The 23,362-nt window shown below is 39.2% G+C and overlaps 1 protein-coding gene across 1 annotated transcript in view; it reads left to right on the top strand.

The window, feature by feature from the left end:
- Nucleotides 1-244: 244 nt before the first annotated feature.
- The window catches only part of LOC307228932 (teneurin-3), a gene marked incomplete at its 5' end in the record, with an annotated part of 375,882 nt that continues 352,764 nt past the window's right edge, over nt 245-23,362 (top strand). Inside the window, 4 exons of the mRNA XM_079998784.1 lie at nt 245-317; nt 1,794-1,914; nt 3,173-3,243; nt 12,725-13,012. Coding sequence (XP_079854910.1) covers nt 245-317; nt 1,794-1,914; nt 3,173-3,243; nt 12,725-13,012 — 553 coding nt within the window. The remainder of the gene's footprint in view (nt 318-1,793; nt 1,915-3,172; nt 3,244-12,724; nt 13,013-23,362) is intronic.

Below are 23,362 nucleotides of genomic sequence, written 5' to 3'. Positions count from 1 at the left end.
TCTCATTTTGCGTGCTTGAAATGGCAACTTCACATACAATTCAAAGGGTCTCACGAAACCCCAATTTCTCTTCCATTGCCCCCCCCCTCTCTCTTTACAGGTGTCTATCCATCCTTTCCCCTCCCCTCATCCTACCCCTCTCCATCTTCCTGACTGTCTGCCGTGCTCTGTCAATCCGGGTGCGGAGCAGCATGCCTGTATGTTTGCGAGCAGCGCCACTAGTAGCAGCAGCAACGGCAGCACCATGGAAGTGAAAGAGAGGCGACCATACTGCTCACTGACCAAGGCGCGCAAGGACAAGGATAGGCCATACGTTGGTGGGATTATTAATTAATTTGTTTGTTAATTTCTATGAATCTATTCCTTCGACTTGTTTCCTTCATTTTATCTTTTTCCCTTTTTTTAATTTTTCTTTGTGGTATTGTTTTTACGGACTACTGTATAATATCATTTTGATATAAAAAAATTATATTATAATATTATACCATTACTATTACATTTATCTGAAAACTTGCTACAGCTTACTATAGTCAAGTTGAAATAAATTAATGTGGCGTCTGCCTAAGGACAACCAACAGGATTGGCTAAAAGGGAAGACACTTATAGAGAATCTTGCCATCTTGCCATTTGTACTGCTTAGGGATTGACATCAGATGTCAATTAACCTTCCCACATGGGGATTTCAGATTCCAATTGCATGCGCCACAGCCATAAGATATGCAACTTTAATCATATGTACCAATGATTAATCACTTGCGAATAAAGCATATAAAGAAAGCACAGATAGGAAATAACACATTACCTCATTTACTAGTACATCCCAGAGTTGCATTGAGCCCATTAGAGCACAGCAGGTTACCGCAGATTTACTGCCTCTCATCCGAGCATGTCAGCATGCTTATTTGGGTAGCAAGACTTTGGTTAAATCAAGAGACCTAATATTTAATTTGTTAGTTAATGAAATGCAGTATTACACAAATGTGTTTGCACTTGTTTAGTTTGACTGGATAATATAGCGCATATATTGTGAAACCCCTTATGTGTAATGCATTTGGATGTTTTATGTTTTGGTATTATTTTCATTGTACAATATTTGCTGTGCAATGCAATTCTTTTAAACATGTCCAGACTTAAGTCTATTGTTTGTGTAAATTTGGTGCAAGTGTTACTATTTCTAATTTGCATAAATTAAGAGTTCTGACTAGTTTACTCTTTTAATTTAATGGGATTACTTGGAACACGGAAAACAGATGCCCAAACAATGTTTTTGTAGCATGAAAAAAAAACACAACTTTTTTTTTGTTTGTCTTTTCATCTTCCTGTCTTTTTGTTTTTTTAATTATCCTTTGTTCAGTCATTCATTTCCTCATTCTGGACAAAGACAGGAGGTTCTCAGGTAGGGAACTAAGTGAATGGCTTGGTTCATTTGGTCATTTTCCCTTGTTTGCTTTTTATAAACTTTTAATGTGTTTAAAGGCTCCATCCTGTTGTCTGTCTGCGATGTTTAAAACACTTAAAAAAAAACTCCTTCACACCTGTCCCTTTGTTGTGACCCATGAAAATGACCCATGACAATGTAGTACCCCAAACAACCTTTTCACCGTCTCCTGGGCAATGGAATACTAGTCATTAAAAACTGTGAGACTTTGAACTGAAGCTGCACTGTACTGGGCAAGGAACAGCTGGTGTTGCTGAATAATGTCAGCCTGGGGTTTTTATTTCCTGTACATTGCCATGTAAATTATCTTCAAATCCAAACATTTTGAATGTGCCTGCGTGTCCATGTATGTCAGGTTCGTCAGGCGACGCCAGAGACTGTGGCATCAACTCAGAACGGCCTCGGGTCCCCACTCAGAAATCCTATTCCTCCAGTGAAACTCTGAAGGCCTTCGACCAGCACCAAGACCAGACCAGGTTAGGACACGCCTTTCCAAAGGCCTTTTATTTTCTAATTTCTCCGAACCAAGTAGATACATTCTGTTGCTTACTGTTATTGATAAACTAATCCAGGCTTAAAGGGATACCAACATGCCAAAAATATGGCAATCGATGCAAATTCCGTTTGATGTCCATGGTTCTGGATAGCAAATCTTGTGTACCAACGGCTGCACTCTATTAGTGATATTGTATTTGCATTAAATATACGCTATTAACAGATAATTAAGATGCTCCGATCCCTCAAGTACTGTAGTTACCTCGATTTGATCTTTCTCATTTTGTTTAAAACCATTCAATGGCACCCTTTTCAGATTGGTTTTTGAGCATCTGTGCTGTCACTCGAAGGCAAAGCACCTCCACACATGACTACTGCTGCTTTTTTTTTGGCTGAGCTGTTACTGCGGTGCTGTTCACCGTCTTCACGGCTGGTTATTCTCTCATCTTGGTAGACTGTCTCTCTGGTATTCACTTCTGAATTGTGAAGCCTTGCTCCTGCCACTGATGCTGTAGGAAAACACCACCACTGTCACCTTATTTTAGAATTTTCTGAATCCCATTGTTGTGGAAGGTCACCCGTACCGGCAGTTTACCGACCACAAATAGCTATGCTGCTTTATCAAGTTCATCAAGTTGTTGGCAGTAAAAGTGGACCCCACCATCAGCAATGGAAAGAGAGCCCAAGCCTAAAATCCATTGAGTGGCTATCTCTTATAAAGTCCCAGCTAAATATGTTCTGTAAACCTGTAAACCCCCTGAACAACCCATATGACTCCTTAGGGCAAGGGTGAATACCACTTTGCAGTACATCAGATCCAGTGGCATAAAGCAACGCCCATATCTGCAATCGCATAAATGTTCCCCAATCAAAGCTACAGCTTGATTTCCAAACTACCTTGTTAGTTACAAACAGCATCCACCCACCCCTCTCTTCCCTTTTCCCAAGTGTGCTTACCAACAAAATAACCAATCTGGAACCTATTATTGACCCGGAAAAGGGCTGAATTGAGGACCTTTTTAATATTGGGGATAAATAATGGCCCACAGACAAGGTGGGCAGTTATTTACAATAGCGCACTCTGTGGGAGAAAAGCATGAAAAACATTCGGTAATGGGGCTGCTTAGCCGGCGCATGGTGCGTTTTCTTGCCGCCGAGCGTGCACCCTGCTGTGAATCGCCCCCCCCCCCGCTTATGTTACAGCAACAACTGACTATTGTCCTTGTCGATTGTTGCTAGGTTACTGTACGGGACGACCAGGGGACACAAGGACATGGTGCACCGCGAACAGGACAACTATAGCAGACAAGGTGAGAATAGAACACACACACACACACACACACACACACACACACACACACACACACACACACACACACACACAGACACACACACACACACACAGCCTTCCTCGCCTTTCTTTGCTTGACTGTACAAACTCAGATCAATAAAAGGCTGCCACTTTTCTGCTTCTTCCCTCTGTCCTCCTCTCTCTGCCATTTATTTTCCTTCCATATGGGGTCCTTTCATCAATCGCCACACCACCTTCTTTGACTGGATTTCAATCACAATCGCATCGAAACTTAAATGTCTAATTGGTCTAAATCAGTGCAGGTACTAATCACTGAACAACCTACCTGTTTAACGCCCATTCAGACTTACGAACAGCTCTCTGACCAGTCTGTCGGTGCGCTACGTACAATACCGTGGCGTGGGCGCTGGATCTCAGCATCAAGCATCTTATCGTGCATCACTCTTTATATACTTTATACACTATATACTGTATACTATATACACTATATACACTATATACACTCGTATATACACTAAATATACTATATATACTATATACACTATATATACCATATATACTATATATACTATGTATACTATATATACTATATACACTATCAATAGTACATACACTATATATACTACAAATACTGTATACATCTCATCACTGTTCTCAGTTTCGTTTCCGCAGTCGATAAAGTCTAGAAAATAAGGATGAGTTGAGAGACACTGTCAGCAAGAGAGGAAAAATGACTTAAAGAAAAAGTGCCGCTTACTGATTAGCCGTAAATGGTCTCAGCCCATCTATAGCACACAACCAAACAGTCAATAAAAAAAAAGTGAGTGGGTGTGTGTGTGTGTGTGTGAAGTATTCACTACACTAGCATTCGCAATGGCCACGCCCCTTTACCATAAAATAACGCGGCTCCTCACTTATCGACCAATTCACTTCATGACCTGGTTGTAGGAACGGAACTCGGTCGTTAAGTGAGGAGTACATGTAGTTCTCCACTGGTGAGTCCTGATCCAAATATGGATCCAGGAGATCATTTTGAGTCGATAAGTTGAGTTGTCGACTTCTTGTGTGTCTTCAATAATCGGAAAATATGTTTTTTGAAGTGTACCAGTTTGAAGTTTGTTGAAGTTTGAAGCGTACCAGTGAGCGTTCAATTTCGAACTTTGAAATCACATGCAGGTTGGCAATTTTCTCCTTATTGTCTGACATGGTCGCCGTATTGGGGTGGTCGAAATCCACCGTGAAACTAATGCTGGGAAGTGTGGGTGCCTCCGCGGAGTCGACTGCGCCTCTGAACCAACTTTCATGGAATTTGGTTTGGAGTTGTGAGAGCTGCGGTCAGCGATGTCCACTGCGCCTCATCCCTCAACGCACACTGCACCTGCCCACCTGGCTCGAGGGCCGCAGGAACGAAATTCGAAAAGAATTTGAAAATTACAAAGAAAAATAACAATTTAAGTTCAATATCAGTTCATCCAGCCTTCCGGCGTTTCACTGTGTCTACCAGAATGTCCAGTAATTCTACAGAACGGAATCTCCTCTAGTGCAGAGGTCCTCAATCACCGGCTCGCACAGCGTGCCGGGCTTGGCTGGGGTATTTGCCACTGGACCGTGAGAACGCAGGTGGGATTTTTTCAGGAGTAATCTGTGATCTGCTCCACAGCCGAGCAGCTGCAGGAAACGGAGTAATTTAAGTACATCTAGAGTTTTTCTTTGCTTGGTTTGGAGAAAAGATAGCGTCAGTTTTTTGGCGCTTATGTTGGGGAGTAACTTAAAAGTAGGGTAATAAGTATCTTATTGTTTATTAATCGAAAGTCTAGTTTTGATAGAGCTCTTAACTGTTTAGGTTGTTTAAATATTCTCATATTTTTGTAATTATTTATAATTTTGAATATTCAAATAAAAGTTACTTATTGAGAAACAAGTGTTTTCTTTTTACAAACAAGACTCAGTAGTCGAACAATTGCATTAGCCGTCAGTGCTTTATAAATCGAGTAGTAAATCGAAAATCAAATCTAATCTTGACCTTAAAATCGAGGGTCAAATTGAATCGTGGATTTGGAGAATTGTGACACCCCTATTGTGCGGTCGTCATGACCTCATATCACGTCTTCACGTCACACCATCATCCAGTAAAAAAATGATAAATTCATGATTTCATTCAAAATAAATATATAATAATATCAGATTGCCACTTGCTACAATCAACCACATCAAATCTAAATTAAGTATTATAGGAATTTGGTTCAAATGTTAAATTATGTGTTGGGTCGTGACAAATGACAAATGTGGATCCTGAGTTTTAGTAGTCCTCGTCGATAACTACTGGTCTAATTCTATGCAAATGTTGACTTCTAATCTAACCAAGAAACCTGTATACCCTTCAATTATCCCAACATTTTCAGGGCGAGTCGCCGTGACATTCCCGAACAGGCATGTTTGAGACAGGCACTGCACTCGTAGTAATAACAATAATAATAATAATATAATCATAATAATCGCCTAGACCTTGAAAGCCAAACATCTACGACTTCAATCACATTAACCAAAGACGTGGATGTTAGAAGCAGAGACGTTCTGAGTTCTGGAAGATTTCCTCAAGCTACATCATTTTGTGCGGATGGACTACCAAAAAAACAAGAAGTTTCCTTGCTTAGGCTAATTCCAAATTCAGCCCTTACCGTCTTGATAAAAGGCTGTACTATTATGGCTTAGTCATACTAATCTATTTTTTTTGGATGACCTATAGTGACGGCCATGTTTAGTGCCATGTTATGTCTTTATTTATTTATTTATTATTCATTCATTCGCTCGCTGCCTCACTCGTTTGTCAGACGAACGATCAGGAAACTAGGCAGTATACTTTAAAAAATGTAAGTATACTGCTTAGTTTACTAGTTTACTTAATGTCTCTACGTCTACTACCGTATGTCTATGTCTACCTTTTTTAAGTAATGCTGCCTAGTTTACTGACCATTGATACATTCCAACTTTAATCAGACGTATATGTATTGATGGGTTAACAATGACAATGAATTTTTTTTGTCCAGATTGAAACATATTCACCCCTTCAGCAGAAACCACATACACACAACGAGAATGTCCTGTCTGAAACCATCCCGATGTTCATGTCTTTTCTTTTGTTTTTGTTTTTTTTCATCAAACTAATAAAATCTTGTAATTAGCCCTTTTCACAACTGCATAATGATTTACTAAATGTTTGATGAATACTGCCCACAATAGCATGTGAATACATGTTAGACAGTCTGCAAACGGATTATATGGATATGAAGATATCATCACTGAGGCTGAAGTCAGAAAAAGGTCGAGAATGTAATTGTAGGCAGCTAAACCACAATTATCCCTGAATTTAACATTTGATGTGTGATTCCTTTCTAAAGGCATATTTTATATTATTTGATTTTTGCCATGGTACATAAATAAATCAATTAAAAAACCATGAAACCAAATCCTATGAAAGCACAAGATAAATGTAAATTTAGGAAAATAATTATGTGTACTTTGACGATAATCACAACATATTTTACTACCCTAACCCTAACCCTTCCTTTCCTCTCAATGACTACTAAAGTAAACTAACAATTCCACGTCTGGAAGTTCATATAAAATTATTGGTTAATTGTGATGCTGTGAATCATAACAGAACCACGGTAAAGTAGTGACTAAGAAAATCTTTAAATCACCATCAAGATCTGGATTTGTGTCATTTATTCTGTCCACCATTAACAATTTGATTGTGATATCACGGCTTGGTCAAAGTTGGTCTATAGATAAATGGCACACCTATCTAGCAGGCCAACAGCAGAAATAGATTTTGTTATAAGTAGTACAAGACTAGAGGAAGGACGTATTGGATGTGGCATATCACCCAGATCGTTGAGAAAAAACAGAGGTAAATGCATTACAATGGAGGAAGTCGATCTCAGAACCAGTTTATTGTTCATGGAGTTCCAATTAACACAGCATCAATATTTGAGAAAGGGAGAAAGATCGTAATTACTCAATTATCTTATCGCCTTCATTTTTCACTGTGGGTCTAATTGGAGCTCATTTAAAATTAATATAATTTTTAATTGAACTGGCACTTATTATCTCTTGTTGTGCAGTTAATTAAAGGAAGCTTTTAAAAAAAATTCTCTTCTTTTCATTTGCTGATGGAAGATGGAAGTGTATGTTGTGATATTGGAGAGAATGTGTATTCCTTCTTTTCATTTATACTTCAAATCCATTTATTGTTGGCATTATTTTAACCCAATTTATGGATTGGCTAAAGTTGATGCAATCCTGGCGATTGATTGCAATTATTACATTTGCTCGAAAACATTACAATTCTCATAGAAGCCTCCATTTAGGTTGATCACACTGGAAAGGGGTCCACAATAATTTCAAACAAATGACAGTTGCTACGGTGGTCGGGCCCCTTTTGTGAGTCAGTTACCATGGGTGACAGAGCTGCTGCTTGGAATGCTTCTGCTGATGTTATGGTTGGTGGATCAGCATCATCTCGCATTAGAGTGTGAGGCTGAGAGGGCTGCCGAAAGTTTGGCTTCCTCAAAGCGCTAATCAGTAATAATAATAATACTACTAATAATAATAATACTATCAATAATAAGAAGAATAAGAATAATTTGTTGCAAAGTAGCAGCCTAATTACTGGTAAATACATTATTTTATAGTATGAGCCTATGTGTGTATGAGCCTATGTGTGTGTATATATATATATATATATATATATATATATATATATAATTTGACAAGAGACGTCAGCTAGCTTCTTATTTTAAGAACACAATGTTTTGTGGACTCTTGTAATGACTATACGATTATTGCCACCATTTGATCAAGTTTGGCTTGAGATTATCTCAACAGCACGTAATTGTTCTTTTTAAAACAAAAATTGCAGTTTGTTTTAATTTTGGACATTTCAACATCTCATAATGAAGGTCAACTATTTAAAAAGGGCATATTACTGCACATTACTTAACTGCACTTACGCTAAGTATTTCTCAACAAATTGCAAAGTAATGTCAACTACACCAAAAACAAGGAGTTACAGTCCGTGGGGAGTTCAATTTGGGAAATGCAGACATAACTCAGTGCTGCATAGATGTCCAGTAATGGCAAAATTATTAAATTATTCAGGCAGTGTTGTTTTTAAGAGTTGAAGGACGGGCCCTGCACCCCCTGCCACTGTACCTCCTTTTGTGTTATTTAATTACCATCTTTTAACTCCCTGAGCCCTGTATTTGGCTTGTAGTGCTCTCAGTAGTGTAATGCTATCAGCGGCTGATGGAAATGCACCATCAAAAAATACTAAGAAGGTGTTGAGCAAAGATAAAAAGATATAGCACAGCACAAGCCATTGAAGGTGTAATTCAATACCACTTTTCATGGTACATATTTCTGTACGTCTGATATTTATCTGTCTATTATTATAGCCTTAATTTAAAGCAATGGAATGTTACGAGTGGATTGTTGATGCAGGATGTTGGAGAATTCTCACTGTGTGATCGGTGAAGTTAATCTGTCCGCTACAGGAAAACAGTATTAAAGATATTTATTCTGCAGAATGAAGAGAAAGGTACAGAACTGCTTCAAAACAGTGATCTGATCAGTCTGCCCTTACTTCTGTTGAAGAGGGTTTTATAGAGAAGAGAGGTTGTGTGCCATTGGTCAGGTGTCATTTCAAAGCCCCCACAATCATATCCCCCGGTGTTTCTCTCATACAATGACTTAACAGTCAAACTCCGGTAAAAGATACAATCTTACTGTGCTATAAAACAAACCACAAGGCTCTGTCAAGCCCCCTGGGGTTATCCTTATCTCCACACAAGGTTGAGTGAAGATAGAATGTGATCTGGTCTTTACAATACGGTAGGCATTATTGGAAAGAACAGTCTCTTCATATAAAACTCATTAAAAAGAAGAGACTCAACAGACTCATTAAAACCCCAAAGCAATGTCTTTTAAAAGCTACGTAACATACAAAAAAGGCTTTTGTATTATATAAAACATGTGAAATATCATTGAAAGAATTGATCATCTACATTTTTCTCTCACAGGAGCAGAGTGAGTGAGGGAGAGACAGAGAGGTCTGTTTTTTCTGTCTTCTGAAGTCTAATATGCCTGTGTAAAGAACATATTGAAGTGGCTGCTTATGAGGACTCTTAGCGGAGCTCATTTGGAAGTTTTTATTTTGTTTTTTCTGCGCCCTTTTTGCACATTTGAAGCATGTGTGTTTGAAGTGAAATGTTTGTGGTTTGGAAAGCTGAAGTTATTTATGATTTCACTCATCAGATTAAGACTTTTTCGTTTTACTTAACCAGTCACCCTGCCAATTACCACCAAAATGCAGCCACACATGTACACAAAAACAGACAGACACACACACACACACACACACACACACACACACACACACACACACAACCTTACTTCAAGACTGTGTATGCTTACCCATGTGCGTTACATTAGCCACATCCTTGAAGGCAAACACACACACACACACACACACACGACCTTACTTCAAGTCTGTGTATGCTTACCCATGTGCGTTACATTAGCCACATCCTTGAAGGCAAACACACACACACACACACACACACACACACACACGTACACACACACACACACACAAACCCACACACACACAGACAGACAGACACAGACACACACTCACACAGACACACACAGACAGACAGATAGACACACAAACACACACACATACACGGACAGTGAAAAATACCTAAGAACAAGGAAATAATTTGTTTTCTACATTGTCCGCCTTGTTCTCTTCTACCGTCATATTGGGAGATTATGCAATGATTTGAGATAACATTTGTATAAAATATCAACAACGTCCAATGTCTTCAACTATTTTACAAAGAAAAAATAGCAAACTCCAGGGTTACTCATGATGAAAGAAATCTCAAGATATTGTTCCTTGTTTACAGAATATATTGTGTTTTGTTAACTAAATAGAAGAAAATAACCTTTTTTTTTTGCTTGCTTTAAGAGAGCAAGATTTTCTTTTACAGAATTCTTGTATGGATGTTCGACAAAATATTTCAAAACAAATCTCAAATCAATCAAATAGGGAGGCCCAGAACCTTGAAAGGGCCAAGACACCGCTTGGCTTTTGTTAACCACATTACTGACACTTGTTCTGGTGAGAATATCATAGAGTTTTTGGACGGCACAGGAAGTTTCTACGCTAATTGAGAACAGACGTCTTATGCAAATCCAGCTTTAAGGGAGAGTAGAGGTTTCCTTTGACACTTTGCCCTTTCTGTCTAAAGTTTGACTTGGCAAGCAGTGGTGGATTCTGCAGAAGCCATTAGCCAGGTAGGTAGGTAGGTAGCAGGTAGGTAGCCATTGTGTTCAGTCTAGAACATTTCACTGTTTATATGTATGAAAGTATGTATATGTATGTGACGAATAAACCTCTGGAATCTTGAATCTTGAAGCCCTGGAGAAGCTTTTCATTCTGAAAGAACTGCCCCCCCCCTGAAGACAGAAGGCTTGCGGAGTTCAAGAGGATTGGCATGGGACACTCACATGGGAAACAATTGCTGGGGGAAATATGGAAGATGGCTGGTGTTTCAGAGGGCCTTCACACTGACCTTTTACGAGATGAAACAAACACATCTTTTTTCTGGCTATCTTGTCAACGACCACAAACAGCTTCTGATCCGTCATCGCCAACCTCGCATCTTAAAAATGTTGCCATTTCAAAGATTGCTGTTCTTCTTAATGGATTGGTTTTGCAATTTTTCACATCAGGCCTTGTTGGTTCCCATAATTTATAATTTTTTTTAACTGAGAAACCTACTGCTCTACTGCATTTGTCCACTGTGCTTAAATACTATCCAATGTGGCAAAGGTTTAAGCCGTAAAAAATAAATGATAAACAATGAACTCTGTTTCGGGGAAAAAAACAGGAAACTTGTGTTGAACTCAAAAGGGTCTTAGTGTTTTCTTTGAACATGTTTTGAACTATATTAATTTCATTCAATACAAGTACTATAAAAGTATTTTACTTAAAAGTATTTTTTGAAATTGCCACAGTGCGAGCGCGTTATGCGTTGGCTGGCAGGTTGCCAATCTGAAGCGTAATAGCTTCCTGTTTCTAGTCTCTTATGTTAGTGTGGATATAGTCAAAATAGCTGATTTGAGGAAGTGCAAAAAAGTTAATAAAACCCTGAAAAACCTGCTAAAGTGTAGGGTTGAGGTTGTGCTATGAACAGTTCAAGTACGGGTTAGATGTTGCCCATTATTTAATTCAAACTTTACCATACAAAGTCCAGATCAGCAGGTCAGCAGCCCATCATCTAACAGTGTTAAAGTTGTAAAATCCAGTCATTCATTTACTATCAATTTATTAATTGAATCTCAGCCATCACATCTCAGGGGATTTAACATGTATTTTAAAGTGTATTTCATGGAAATATACAATGTCGCACATATTTTCCATACTTATGCATCGTGTGTAACAGGTTTGATAACAAAGCACTCAGTATTTTTCCTTTCCTTTCAAGTGGCAGTTTTTTTTGTTGGTGTTTGGCTTTCATAATTGAATTTGGGTCATCTTTCACTTAGAATGCATAAACGTCAGCATGGCTTCTGACCTCCAAGGGAGAGAACTCCACACCCCTGGACAACTGGGTTGAATGCTGTTCACCTATCAACAAACACACGCTGTCAACAGGCATATACTCCTGTCCTCCCTGTCTCACACTTTTGATCTCTCCATTTTTCTGTCTGTGTCTCTCTCTCTCTCCTCTGCTATTTTATTTGACACACACACACACACACACACACACACACACACACACACACACTGAAAAACATGCGGTCAATCTCCATATTGGTTGGATTGTGTGGTTCCCTCCCAACTGTACAAAAGCTTATCCGGCTTACACAAACACACCGTGACTACAAACACACTACACCCACCCGTGCCGGTCTTGTCATCTTCTACTCTTTTGTGTTTTGTTTTTTTGTGCGTGTGTTGATCTTTGTGTGCTCTCTTTTAACTTGAGTTCCTCTCCTCTCACCTCCCCTTCAATGTTTTTTCTCTCTCTCTCTCTCTCTCTCTCTCTCTCTCTCTCTCTCTCACTCTCACTCTCTCTCTCTCTCTCTTTCTCTCCATTTCCCTCTGTGAAAATGAGGCCGTTGCAGTATCTAACATAATATACAGTGTACGTGTGTATGAAGACAAATTATGATAAACAAGTGTGTATCACAGCTTGTCACGCTGTAAAAAGGGATGTAGTAGTTGCCAGTCAACAGCACCAGGTAGTCGTCAGGGTTAAAATGGTTGACAGATATAGTTATTCTGGGAATATCTGTCTATTTAGACCTCTGGTACTGGTGAGGTGGTTCGGGGATTCTCTCAGAGCTGGCAATTTCTCACAGCTTTTGTTTTTATTTGCTTTTGTACCCCCACATCTGTCTCTCAGGTCAGAATTTCAGCCTGCGGCAGTTGGGCATCTGCGAGCCGGCGGCGCGCCACGGCTTGGCGTTCTGCTCTGAGATGGGCCTTCCCCACCGTGGCTACTCTGTGGGAACGGGCCCGGACCTGGATCCCGAGGGCCAGGCTGTGATGTCGCCGGAGCACGCCATGCGTCTGTGGGGCCGCGGCGGCCTGGGCAAGTCATCCGGACGGAGTTCGTGCCTGTCAAGCCGCTCCAACTCGGTGCTGACCCTGACCGACACGGAGCACGAGAACAAGTCGGACAGCGAAAACGGTAAGGGTGGCTAACTGGTTGCCCCGCGCTCTCGACAAACTGTCCAAACATCCTGACAAATTTCTAGCAACAAATGTGTCCCACTCTTGTGACGGAAGTGTCTTTTGACACCATCAAATACACAGTGCTTCTGTTGAATGCAAGTGTAATTGTGCGAGAATAGGATTGGGGTTGGAATAGAATCAGCTCAAGAAACCCTACAATTTATTTATATATATATAGCTGTACACACAAAAGAATGTCCCAGCTAATGAATGGAATTAATGACCACAATTTAGCTGAGCTGTCATTACTGTATGTATATCTATGTGTGTGTGTGTGTGTGTGTGTGTGTGTGGGAGTGTGTTTAGCTATTTATTATCCTCTTGATAGCTCTCCCTAACAGGTGCAGATTTCATACTTAATAAAGAACTGTTTTATTTAACACAAGAACATGTGTGCACACACACACACACACACACACACACACACACACCCACACACACACACACACACACACACACACACACACACACACTTAAGGCACACTATTTTCATTAAGGGGCACACACACATGCACACACATACAGAGTTTTCATCAAGAGAAGCGGACAACTAATTAAGAGATAAACAAAGTGCTGAGTATTTGTGTTCTCCATATTAGGTATGATCATGTTTTTATTAAATGGCATTATGATGTTGATGCCAAAACCCTGGAGTAAACCTTCCCGCTTCTAAAAGTGAGTAGTCGTCAAGTTCTGAAAGGGTAATCGACTCTTTAAAAGCAGGTGTGTGTTTGTGTGTGTTTGTTTGTGTGTGTGTATCTTCTATGTGCTCCATTTGTTTTCTTTTAACTTGCCAGCCATTCCAGCTCCATACAAAAATACTTTGGTTGTTTTTTTTACTTAGTCACATTTAATGAATAAATTAAGAAAATGCTTAAACATTGTCAATAAAGATTGGAACACATATTTGTATTGAAACACTCATATTGAAACTTCCATTGTACTGTTAAAATGCCAATGGGAAAATCACCAGTGGCCTGAATAGTTCCTGAGCAGGCGTCCACTAGCTCTTTTGACCCCTGAAGAGAGACTCTTGAGAGAGTCAGGTTCCGCTGGGACAATCTGCCCCACCTGGCATCTGGCTCACCTGTTCCCCTGCCAGTTGCTGGAATCATCTTAAGGAAGATGATACACCAGTACACTCCACGGGGAATACTGCCCTGGCTCAGCCCCAGCTTGACACGGACTTGAATTTACAACAGTGTGTGTGTGTGTGTGTGTGTGTGTGTGTGTGTGTGTGTGTGTGTGCACAGCTCTGTTAACAGTAGTAAATCCATGTTAATAGTCATTGTATTGCTATAACATTTACTTACGGCCATAGTGTTAGGCACAGTTTTCTAGTGGAAAATGATGTTGATAAACAGATGAAACCTGCTGTTTATTCAATACGACGTCCAGTATTATCTCAAACATGAGAGTTTTGGCATTGTGATTCTTATTGTGGTATAGTTCAACTTTTTGAAACCACGAGAAGATGTTGAGACATGAGATACCGTGTAAATGTCCATAACAAATTCTCTCATATCGGAGTGTGTGTGTGTGTGTGTGTGTGTGTGTGTGTGTGTGTGTGTGTGTGTGTGTGTGTGTGTGTGTGTGTGTGTGTGTGTGTGTGTGTGTGTGTGTGTGTGTGTGTGTGATTCCCAGGGTATGTGGACAGTAACTTTGACTGAGCTCTGTGATTTCACCTGTGTTTTCCTGCAAGAGAGAATGTATGGACGTGCACCAAACAATAAGCAGAAAGATAAGAGAGAAATGAAACTACAAAGAAAGAAGATGGAGAAATAAGAACAGAGGAGAAAGGGATACAAGAAGTGTGAGAGAGAGAGAGAGAGAGAGAGAGAGACAGCGAGACAGCCCCCACGAACCAAACCCCTGTTGTTATTTGTTCTCTTGAGAGGAAACTTTAGACCTGAGACGTCTGTCTGGCTCCCTGGTGAGCTCTATCTCTCACACACACACACACACACAGACACACACACACACACACACACACAGTGGTGTGGTGTCTGTACCCAGGGGGTGCCCAGCTGTCGCATGGCCAGTCACCTGATACCGGTGACCTCAACCAGAAGAATGGATGGAAAACTCTAAGAAAAGCAAGGCACAGCGAGCCAGATCAATGAAATGGTAATTACAGCGACAACAACCACAGTCTGTAAACTGGATCTCCATGACCTCAACTACCTGCGGTCCAGGAATGAAATATTACAAAGAATACAGATACATGATGGTTTGAATGGAATGGGGACAAGCAGTGATTAATTAAACTACCTTTTACATATTCCATACAGTGTATGTATATATATATATATATATATATATACGTATATATACACTCACTCTTTGTACAAGCAACTTAATGCCATGTCAACGACAAACTAAATAGACAAGACAGATAGACAGACACAGCTAGATACCAGATGTCTTCTTTCTTTGTGTCAATGTAATGAGCTTAAATCATTTGCACCTCACCCCCGTTTAATGCTATTATTTCCAGTTGCTAGCCAACACATATCAGTGCTTAAAACATTTTTACAAGACTGCCTCCTTAACAAGCTTATAGAAAAGAGAGAGAGAAAGAGAGAGGGGTAGAGAGACAGAGCAAGAGAGAGAGGAAGGGTGCATGCAAATAGAGAGACCGAGAGAGTGGACAAATCCCACCAAGGAAAATAGTTGTATCTTTGTATTTTTTTTCAAGCAGATTACTTTACTATGTGTCAACATAACACTTAATCCATTGGACATCTCTAAGCGGTTTAGCGCTATAACCATATCTAGCATTAAACACACACTCACACACACACTCACATTTGCGCCCATGAGCTCGGTACAGACACATAGAGAGAAAGATGTTACATTGAGTAAAAGGTGCTTTGTGTGTTCCCTTAATTACAATTACACTCAGGAGCAAGATAAATTGAGGCGAAGATGAGAAAGCACATCCTAAATGGAGCAAACAAAGGTAGAAGCTAAAGGGCAAAAAAGTTCTGCACCTTCCTCCCACTCAGCGACTTCATTCCAGGTGACAGTTCACTCCTCAAAGAAGCAGGCAGCTATTAGCGCATCTTACATCACAGGCCTGGGTCTGTGGCACTGTGGGTGTGCGTGTGTGCGTGTGTGCCTGTGTGTGCCTGTGTGTGTGTGTGTGTGTGCCTGTGTGTGTGTGTGTGTGTGTGTGTGTGTGTGTGTGTGTGTGTGTGTGTGTGTGTGTGTGTGTGTGTGTGTGTGTGTGTGTATGTGTGTGTGTGTGTGTGTGTGTGTGTGTGTGCGTGCGTGTGGGTGTGTGCGTGCGTGTTTTCGCCTCAGAGTCTGGTCATGCTGTGTCTTTGTGCAAGACTGTATAAGTGCTCTGCTTACATGATTCCACCTGTCACCTGGCATCCAAAACAAGGAGCTCCTTTCATACGGCGGTTTTTCGCTGGATTGAAAGCGGAAGCCTGCGGCATTGAGGTCAGGATTGGTAACGCGAGTCGAGCTTAACTCGCGTCGGGATGATGATCGAAATGCGGAGACGGGGAGGAAAGCATTAATTAGGCGTCACTGCATTGCAAGGTATACACTCGCGTAGAATAAAACCTTAACATCGCCACAGAAAGATGGAGAAGCAGCAAACGGAGCAGTGTGTCGTTGGAGGGTGGATTGGCAGCAGAAGAGAGGTGGATGGACAGTGATAAGAGAGGAAAGACAGTCCACTCCCCATCTGGAAGGAAAATAAAACAGACAGCGAAGGAAACTCTCTATCTGACAGATAGAAAGGATGAGGAAATAGACAGACGCATCCAACAGAGATGTAAACCGATGAAAAGACAGGGAAGCTTTGAAAAAAAAGACTTCCTGGTGACACAAAAACACAATTACAGGCAAATAGAGGTAGGTGTGGCCCAATGTCAGAATAAGATCAAAACGAAGACAAAGAATACATTTCATTTAATAAATAGTGCGGTGTGGGTATGTAGGGCTGGTGAACCCCTATGAAGTAAAAGAAAGACGTCATTCATAATTCATAATAATAATATACTTTTTTCCCTTCATACGTCCTTTTTTACTTTTTCGGGAGTCAATTCTGATTCTGACCATGTAATGGAATTCATTTTGAATCAAATCCAAATGTAAATCAAGTCAATACAATTATATACATCATATTGTTCATATGTAATAATGTGGTAATGATGTGGTAATTAGGCAACAATTTAGCAGTTTATAACTACCTTAAACAGACAAACAGCAAGACATGTTGGCAATTAACTCATAAATAAGAAAAGCAAAGGCAGAAAATCTGCATGTTTATTGGATTTGAATTGATTTAGCAAACAGGATGTGCAATTATAATTTATAATAATTATAATTTAAATAAAAACGTAATTGAAACAAAATATGTACTCCACATAGCTGTGTGTATTGTAGCTATTTACAATTGAATTGTGAGTATGATTCATTATAAAAACATACATTTTCAATAATACCCCTTTTCACCCAAAATATTTGAATCGTTCGCAAACTTTTCCACACTATCATGGAGCAGGTAGAAGCCTTCTTCTCGGGAATATCGCACTAAAATTGCTTGAATAAATATTGTTGTTTTTTCTATTTATTAATTGCATGAAGGAAGCAGATGGACGATTCGGATATGGTGGTCTTGTGTGGTGTGATTGTCTGTGATTGTTGCAGCTCCAGGTTATTACTCGTATAAATTATTATATTTAATTACAGATACTAAATCATTTAGATTAATTTGTTTTATTGCAGATAAATCAGTGCATCCAGTGTGGCTCACTTCCGTAATGAGACTTTTACGTTTGTGTTTTCCGTTAATGCAGTTGTGTTTTTTGAATTTGCAAAGCGTTTAAGGGAAGTGTCAGCGACACATCTGGATTTGCAGCGTGTGTTCTACATGCTACGCATGTGTTGTCATGTTGGTGAAGATGTTTTCTTAATTTGCTTGTGTTTTGTCTATTTGCATATGTTTTCTCAAGCTGCAGTTATGTTATGGCTTTTGCATTTGTGTGTTGTCCATTTGCATGTGTTTTTTAAGCTGCAGTGTGTTGAGCTCTAAGGGCCACCATATCTTACAAAAATCACAAGGGATGTTTTTTTCCCCACAATAAATCACATTTAATTAAATTTTTTTGAAAGAATACCCAATTCATCAGAATGCTCAACTTTACCATAAAGTTTCGAAAATGGAGGCCAAAAGAATGGTGTTTCGCAATATAGATACATATGAACAATGCGATAACAGATATAAAAGGGTATTTTGAAATGACAACATTTTCATTTGTAAGGAGTGAGAAAATTGTTTAACTTGATTTAAATGTAGTGGTGAAAAATCTGAGATTTTGTTATTATATTATATATTATATTATATTATATTATATTATATTATATTATATTATATTATATTATATTATATTATATTATTATTGTACTAAGAGGCCATACCTCAATACACAGTGTAAAAAAAAAATCGTTGAAGTATAATAAACAATGTAATCTGACATAATAAAAAAAATAATATTATTATTAATAATAATAATAATAATAATAATAATAATAATAATAATAATAATAATAATAATGTTAATTATTATTATTATTATGATTATTATTATTATTATTATCGTTGTTATTGTTATTTTATTGTTATTATAATATTATGCTGTTATGAATTAATATGTAAGAAAAGTGTTCAACCGGTTGAGTTGAGCACTTTGCTTATTATGTTCTTATGTCTATATGCTTCTTGATGTATTGCTGCCTCTCGAGCTGCAAAATAAATTTCAACTGGACATTAACTGTCCTGTCAAATTCTCTGATCTCAAATCGTAATCTCCCTATTTTGCCATAATTAAATCACATCCACTTTCAATTGAACAATTTGGGATGGCTCTGCAATACATCATTTAATAGGCCCACACTCTAATTCTCCTTTAAAACACAAAAATAAAATGAAAATAACGGTTCCATTTTCCATTTTACTATCATTGTCAGGTCGAAGAGTAATTCAAAATGAATATGCGATTCATAAAGAAACATGTTTATTCAGTTATTGACAATGAAGTAAGAGCTTATGAAGTTTGAGTTGTAATTGACTTAACTGTAAATTACAGTTGTAATTATAAATTACAACTGTATTGTATCACATTAGTATTAATTAGTATTAATTATTTGTATTAATAATGGGGAATGGCAACAGCATGTCCTTTAAGATCAACGTCCCAGAATCACTGCAGGGGCTTGGATGGGGGTATTTTTGGAGACAGGGAGGAGAGATGTTGCTCTTACTATTTTACATATGAAACCTCAGCTGATTCAGCCTTAAACTGAACATCCTACATCACCTCAAGCACTTCAAGCACTAACTCATCACTACAATCACAATTATCCCCCGTAGTGTTTGATGTATGGTATCACAACACATTGGTAAATTTTCTCTTTATTTCTTTGAGTATACAGGTGTATGCCGCACTGCAGAAAACACAGTGAACAAACAATATGAACAAATATTGCCTTGGGTGCCCATTTAACCATATCGATTTATCATAAGTACTATGAATTTTTCACACAGAGTAGCTCTACTAAAAGTGCATCTACAAATATACTCCTTACTCATGTTTGTATTGCAATGAATGTATTTAAATATTTATATCAAACGCTTATTAAACTATACATCAGGTACCAATCGTGTGCTTATATACTGTATAAATATATATAATCAATGCTGTTGTCATTGAACTGAATATATCACACATACACCCTTTGCAATACATACACAAACAGGTTTAAGTTCACATATTGGTATGCTTATCGCAGAAAGAATATGTTTATCCTACGAGATCCTCATCTTTCACATACAAAGAACAAGATGAGTGTGTGTGTGTGTGTGTGTGTGTGTGTGTGTGTGTGTGTGTGTGTTTTTCCCTCAGAGTGTGTATGCGTGTATTTTCGAAGCCATATGCACCTCAGCAAATTGAGACCATTGGTACTAATTGAAACTGCATACGGTACAAGCATGAGCAGTGGTTTACTGTCTTCATACACACACACACACACACACACACACACACACACACACACACACACACACACACACACATTGTTATTATTATAATTATTATTATTACTATTGTTTTATTATTATTATAATTATTATTATTACTATTGTTTTATTATTATTATTATTATCATTATTATTATTATTATTTTATTTTATTATTATGCTGTTATGAATTAATATATTAAAAAAGTGTTCAACTGGTTGAGTTGAGCACTTAGCTTATTATGTTCCTATGTCTATTTGCTTCTTGATGTAGTGCACACACACACACACACACACGCACACACACAAACACGCTAGAAACACAACGACCGCATGGTGTTTCTCCTTGACCAGAGAAATCAACTAAACGTCCAGGGGGTTTAACTTCGGTGCCGCTAAAACACAGAAGATGCTTCATTTAGCCAATTTGCCGCTACTGCTCCTTTGTTCTCCCACTTCAGCAGCTCCCTCATCTTCTCTTCTCCTCCCTCTTTTGTCTTTCTTTCTCCCTCTCCCTTCTTTCCCTGTCTGTCTTTCTTTCCCTGTCCCATTTGTGTGAACATAGCGGCTGATGTTGGAAGTGCCCAATTCTTTACTCCCATTCTCCCGTTTTTATTTCTCTCTCTTCTCAACAACCCCCTGCCCTCGCCGCCTGCCCCCTCTCCACCATGCAGTCGCTCTTCTCATCTACCCTCCCTATCCTATCTGCTCATATCCTTTTTTTCCTCACTCTCTTTCAACCCCCTCACCCTTCAAATCCCCTTCTCTCCTCTCCTCTCCCCTCAACACTCTCTTTCTCCTTAACTCCCTCCCACCTCTCGCAAGAACACTTGTATTTCTCAGAACCCATTTAGCCAGAATCCATTACCAGAAGTGCAGAGAGAGAGACAGAGAGAGACAGAGAGACAGACAGACAGATATATATATATATATATATAGAGAGAGAGAGAGAGAGAGAGAGAGACAGACAGACAGACAGAAATATATATATATATATATATAGAGAGAGAGAGAGAGAGAGAGAGAGACAGACAGACAGAAATATATATATATATATATATATAGAGAGAGAGAGAGAGAGAGAGAGAGAGAGACAGACAGACAGACAGAAATATATATATATATATATATAGAGAGAGAGAGAGAGAGAGAGAGAGAGAGAGAGAGAGAGAGAGCGAGAGCGAGAGCGAGAGCATACCATATGAGCATGTTGGGTCACTTAGAATAGAAAAGTAGAAAAGTTGGGCACTACTGCCATCCCCACTCTAACGCAGTAGTATCTCATTGTCCAAGCCCTACAGGGGTGACGGTTTGTTTGGAAGCATGAAACAGTATGTTTGACCGAAGAATATACGTGGAAACTGATCCTAAATGTATCCAAGTGGTTTAGCTAAACTGCACCTGAAACAATCACTTGGGTCCCATATCCGGCATTAGCCACACTATCACCGCATCATCCCTAAACTAACAAAAATAAATCAGAAGAGTACATTTTCACTTATGAACTGCATCCTATGCTCAGGCACTATCTTATCTTATCACACATTTTGTGTAGATCAACCTGGTCTACACAAAATGTGAGATAAGATAAGATAGTGCCTTATAGATGGCAATCTTTAAATACACATGGCCATTTAAGATATGTGTTTGCTTAGTTTCGTTCACTTATTTGCTGTATTCCTACGCGTCCCTGTGTTCACAAGAGAGAGACATCGGAAGAGTGAGAACGCACTCAAGGTGAGAACAAAGATTAAATATCAAGCAGATCAGGTTCAGATTCATGTTTCATGTGTGTCACAGTTTAATGGGAGTATTGATGAAGTGTCATGACAGAGAATTACAGACCCATCCCCCCCCCCCCCCCCCCCCACACACACACACACACACGCACACACACACTCCCCATGGGCGTACAATCACACACACACACACACACATACACACAACCATCCAAGTTCACCGGTCATCCTGGTAGTCGCCGATTTTATGACATACCAAGCTTTATGCAAACAAAAATAACACATGGACGCAAACACATGCACTGGCATGCACATGCAAAACAGACACTCCCAACACACGTTCAACCCACCCACCTACCCACCCACCCCGAGTGGTCCTGATGAAGTTATTAGTATGTGCTACAGTGTAATAGCTGGATCGATAACTCTGCTGTTCTTACAGGATCATTTGGCCTCTGAAGCCAATAGTCTGACAGCTACTACATCATTAGGACATTTCCTCCCTCTCCCTCTCTTTCCTTCTCTTTCTCTCTCTCTCCCTCTCTGGTTCTCCAGTTCTCTGGTTCTCTTCTTCCCATTGTCACTTTAACAACCCCACTCAATGCAATCTTGCAGGAGTTTCTATTTCTTCATTTATATTTTCAGTCAGCTCTCTTCTGGGGTTTGTGAGTATCGATCCCCTCCCGGACGTCGTGTTAATGTAAGTGTATCTGTGTCTGACATGCCAACAGTTTATCAATCTGACCTGCTATTGATCTTTTTGATTTTTGATTTTTTTTTGCCAGGCCATGGTGTTTGGTGTCATACGTGGGCCGTAACGCAATTTTTGTTCTCAAAAACATAAGAATTGAAGAATGTTTTTAGTGTGTAATTTCAAAGGTCGGTGTGCTGTGAGTGAAAAGGGGACCATGTGCAAACGTTTGTTTTATGAACTGTAATCACTGCCGACTATGGTAGGTTATTTATGTGAGGTATAACACATCGATAACAAACACATGACTATGCCAAAGCAGTACATAAGAGAATTATGTATTTGTTCATTTCAGGTTTTGTTTTCTTTTTTTTCCCCTTTTCATTATTTTACAAGTGCAACTACAGCTTTTGAACAAAGACACTTGCATGTTCAATGTGTCTGGGCCCCACAGCGGGCAACCGGTTGAAAATGTGGCCCCTCACAAAATGTAGTTCTATAGCACTGGTCTAGAACTCTCCGTGTGTTTATCTTTCTGGTCAACGATATTTTTCTTCTTATTCTGATGCGTATTCGCAGACGCCTCCGCAAGGCAGAATATTTCACAAATCGTTCTTCCGTCGAGGTTAACTATCATAACGGGTGCTTGGTACTATGCGCAGCTGTCGTCTGCCTGGGAACACACTTTAAAGCCATATTGTAGACACATATTGTGATTGTTGCCGAATTTCGCAAAGGTATTAACAACTTTGTTTGTGTTTTACTCAATTACACCTATTTCGGTCAGTATTAGGTGTAGGTGTGTATGCTGGCCCTCCAATGATGTCCTGTCCATGTCTG

The sequence above is a fragment of the Zeus faber genome (genome assembly GCF_960531495.2).
Source record: "Zeus faber genome assembly, chromosome: 4".
In the NCBI taxonomy this organism is placed as follows: domain Eukaryota; kingdom Metazoa; phylum Chordata; class Actinopteri; order Zeiformes; family Zeidae; genus Zeus; species Zeus faber.
The sequence above is the reverse complement of the archived record's forward strand: the minus strand, read 5'-3'. Positions and strand labels throughout refer to the sequence as shown.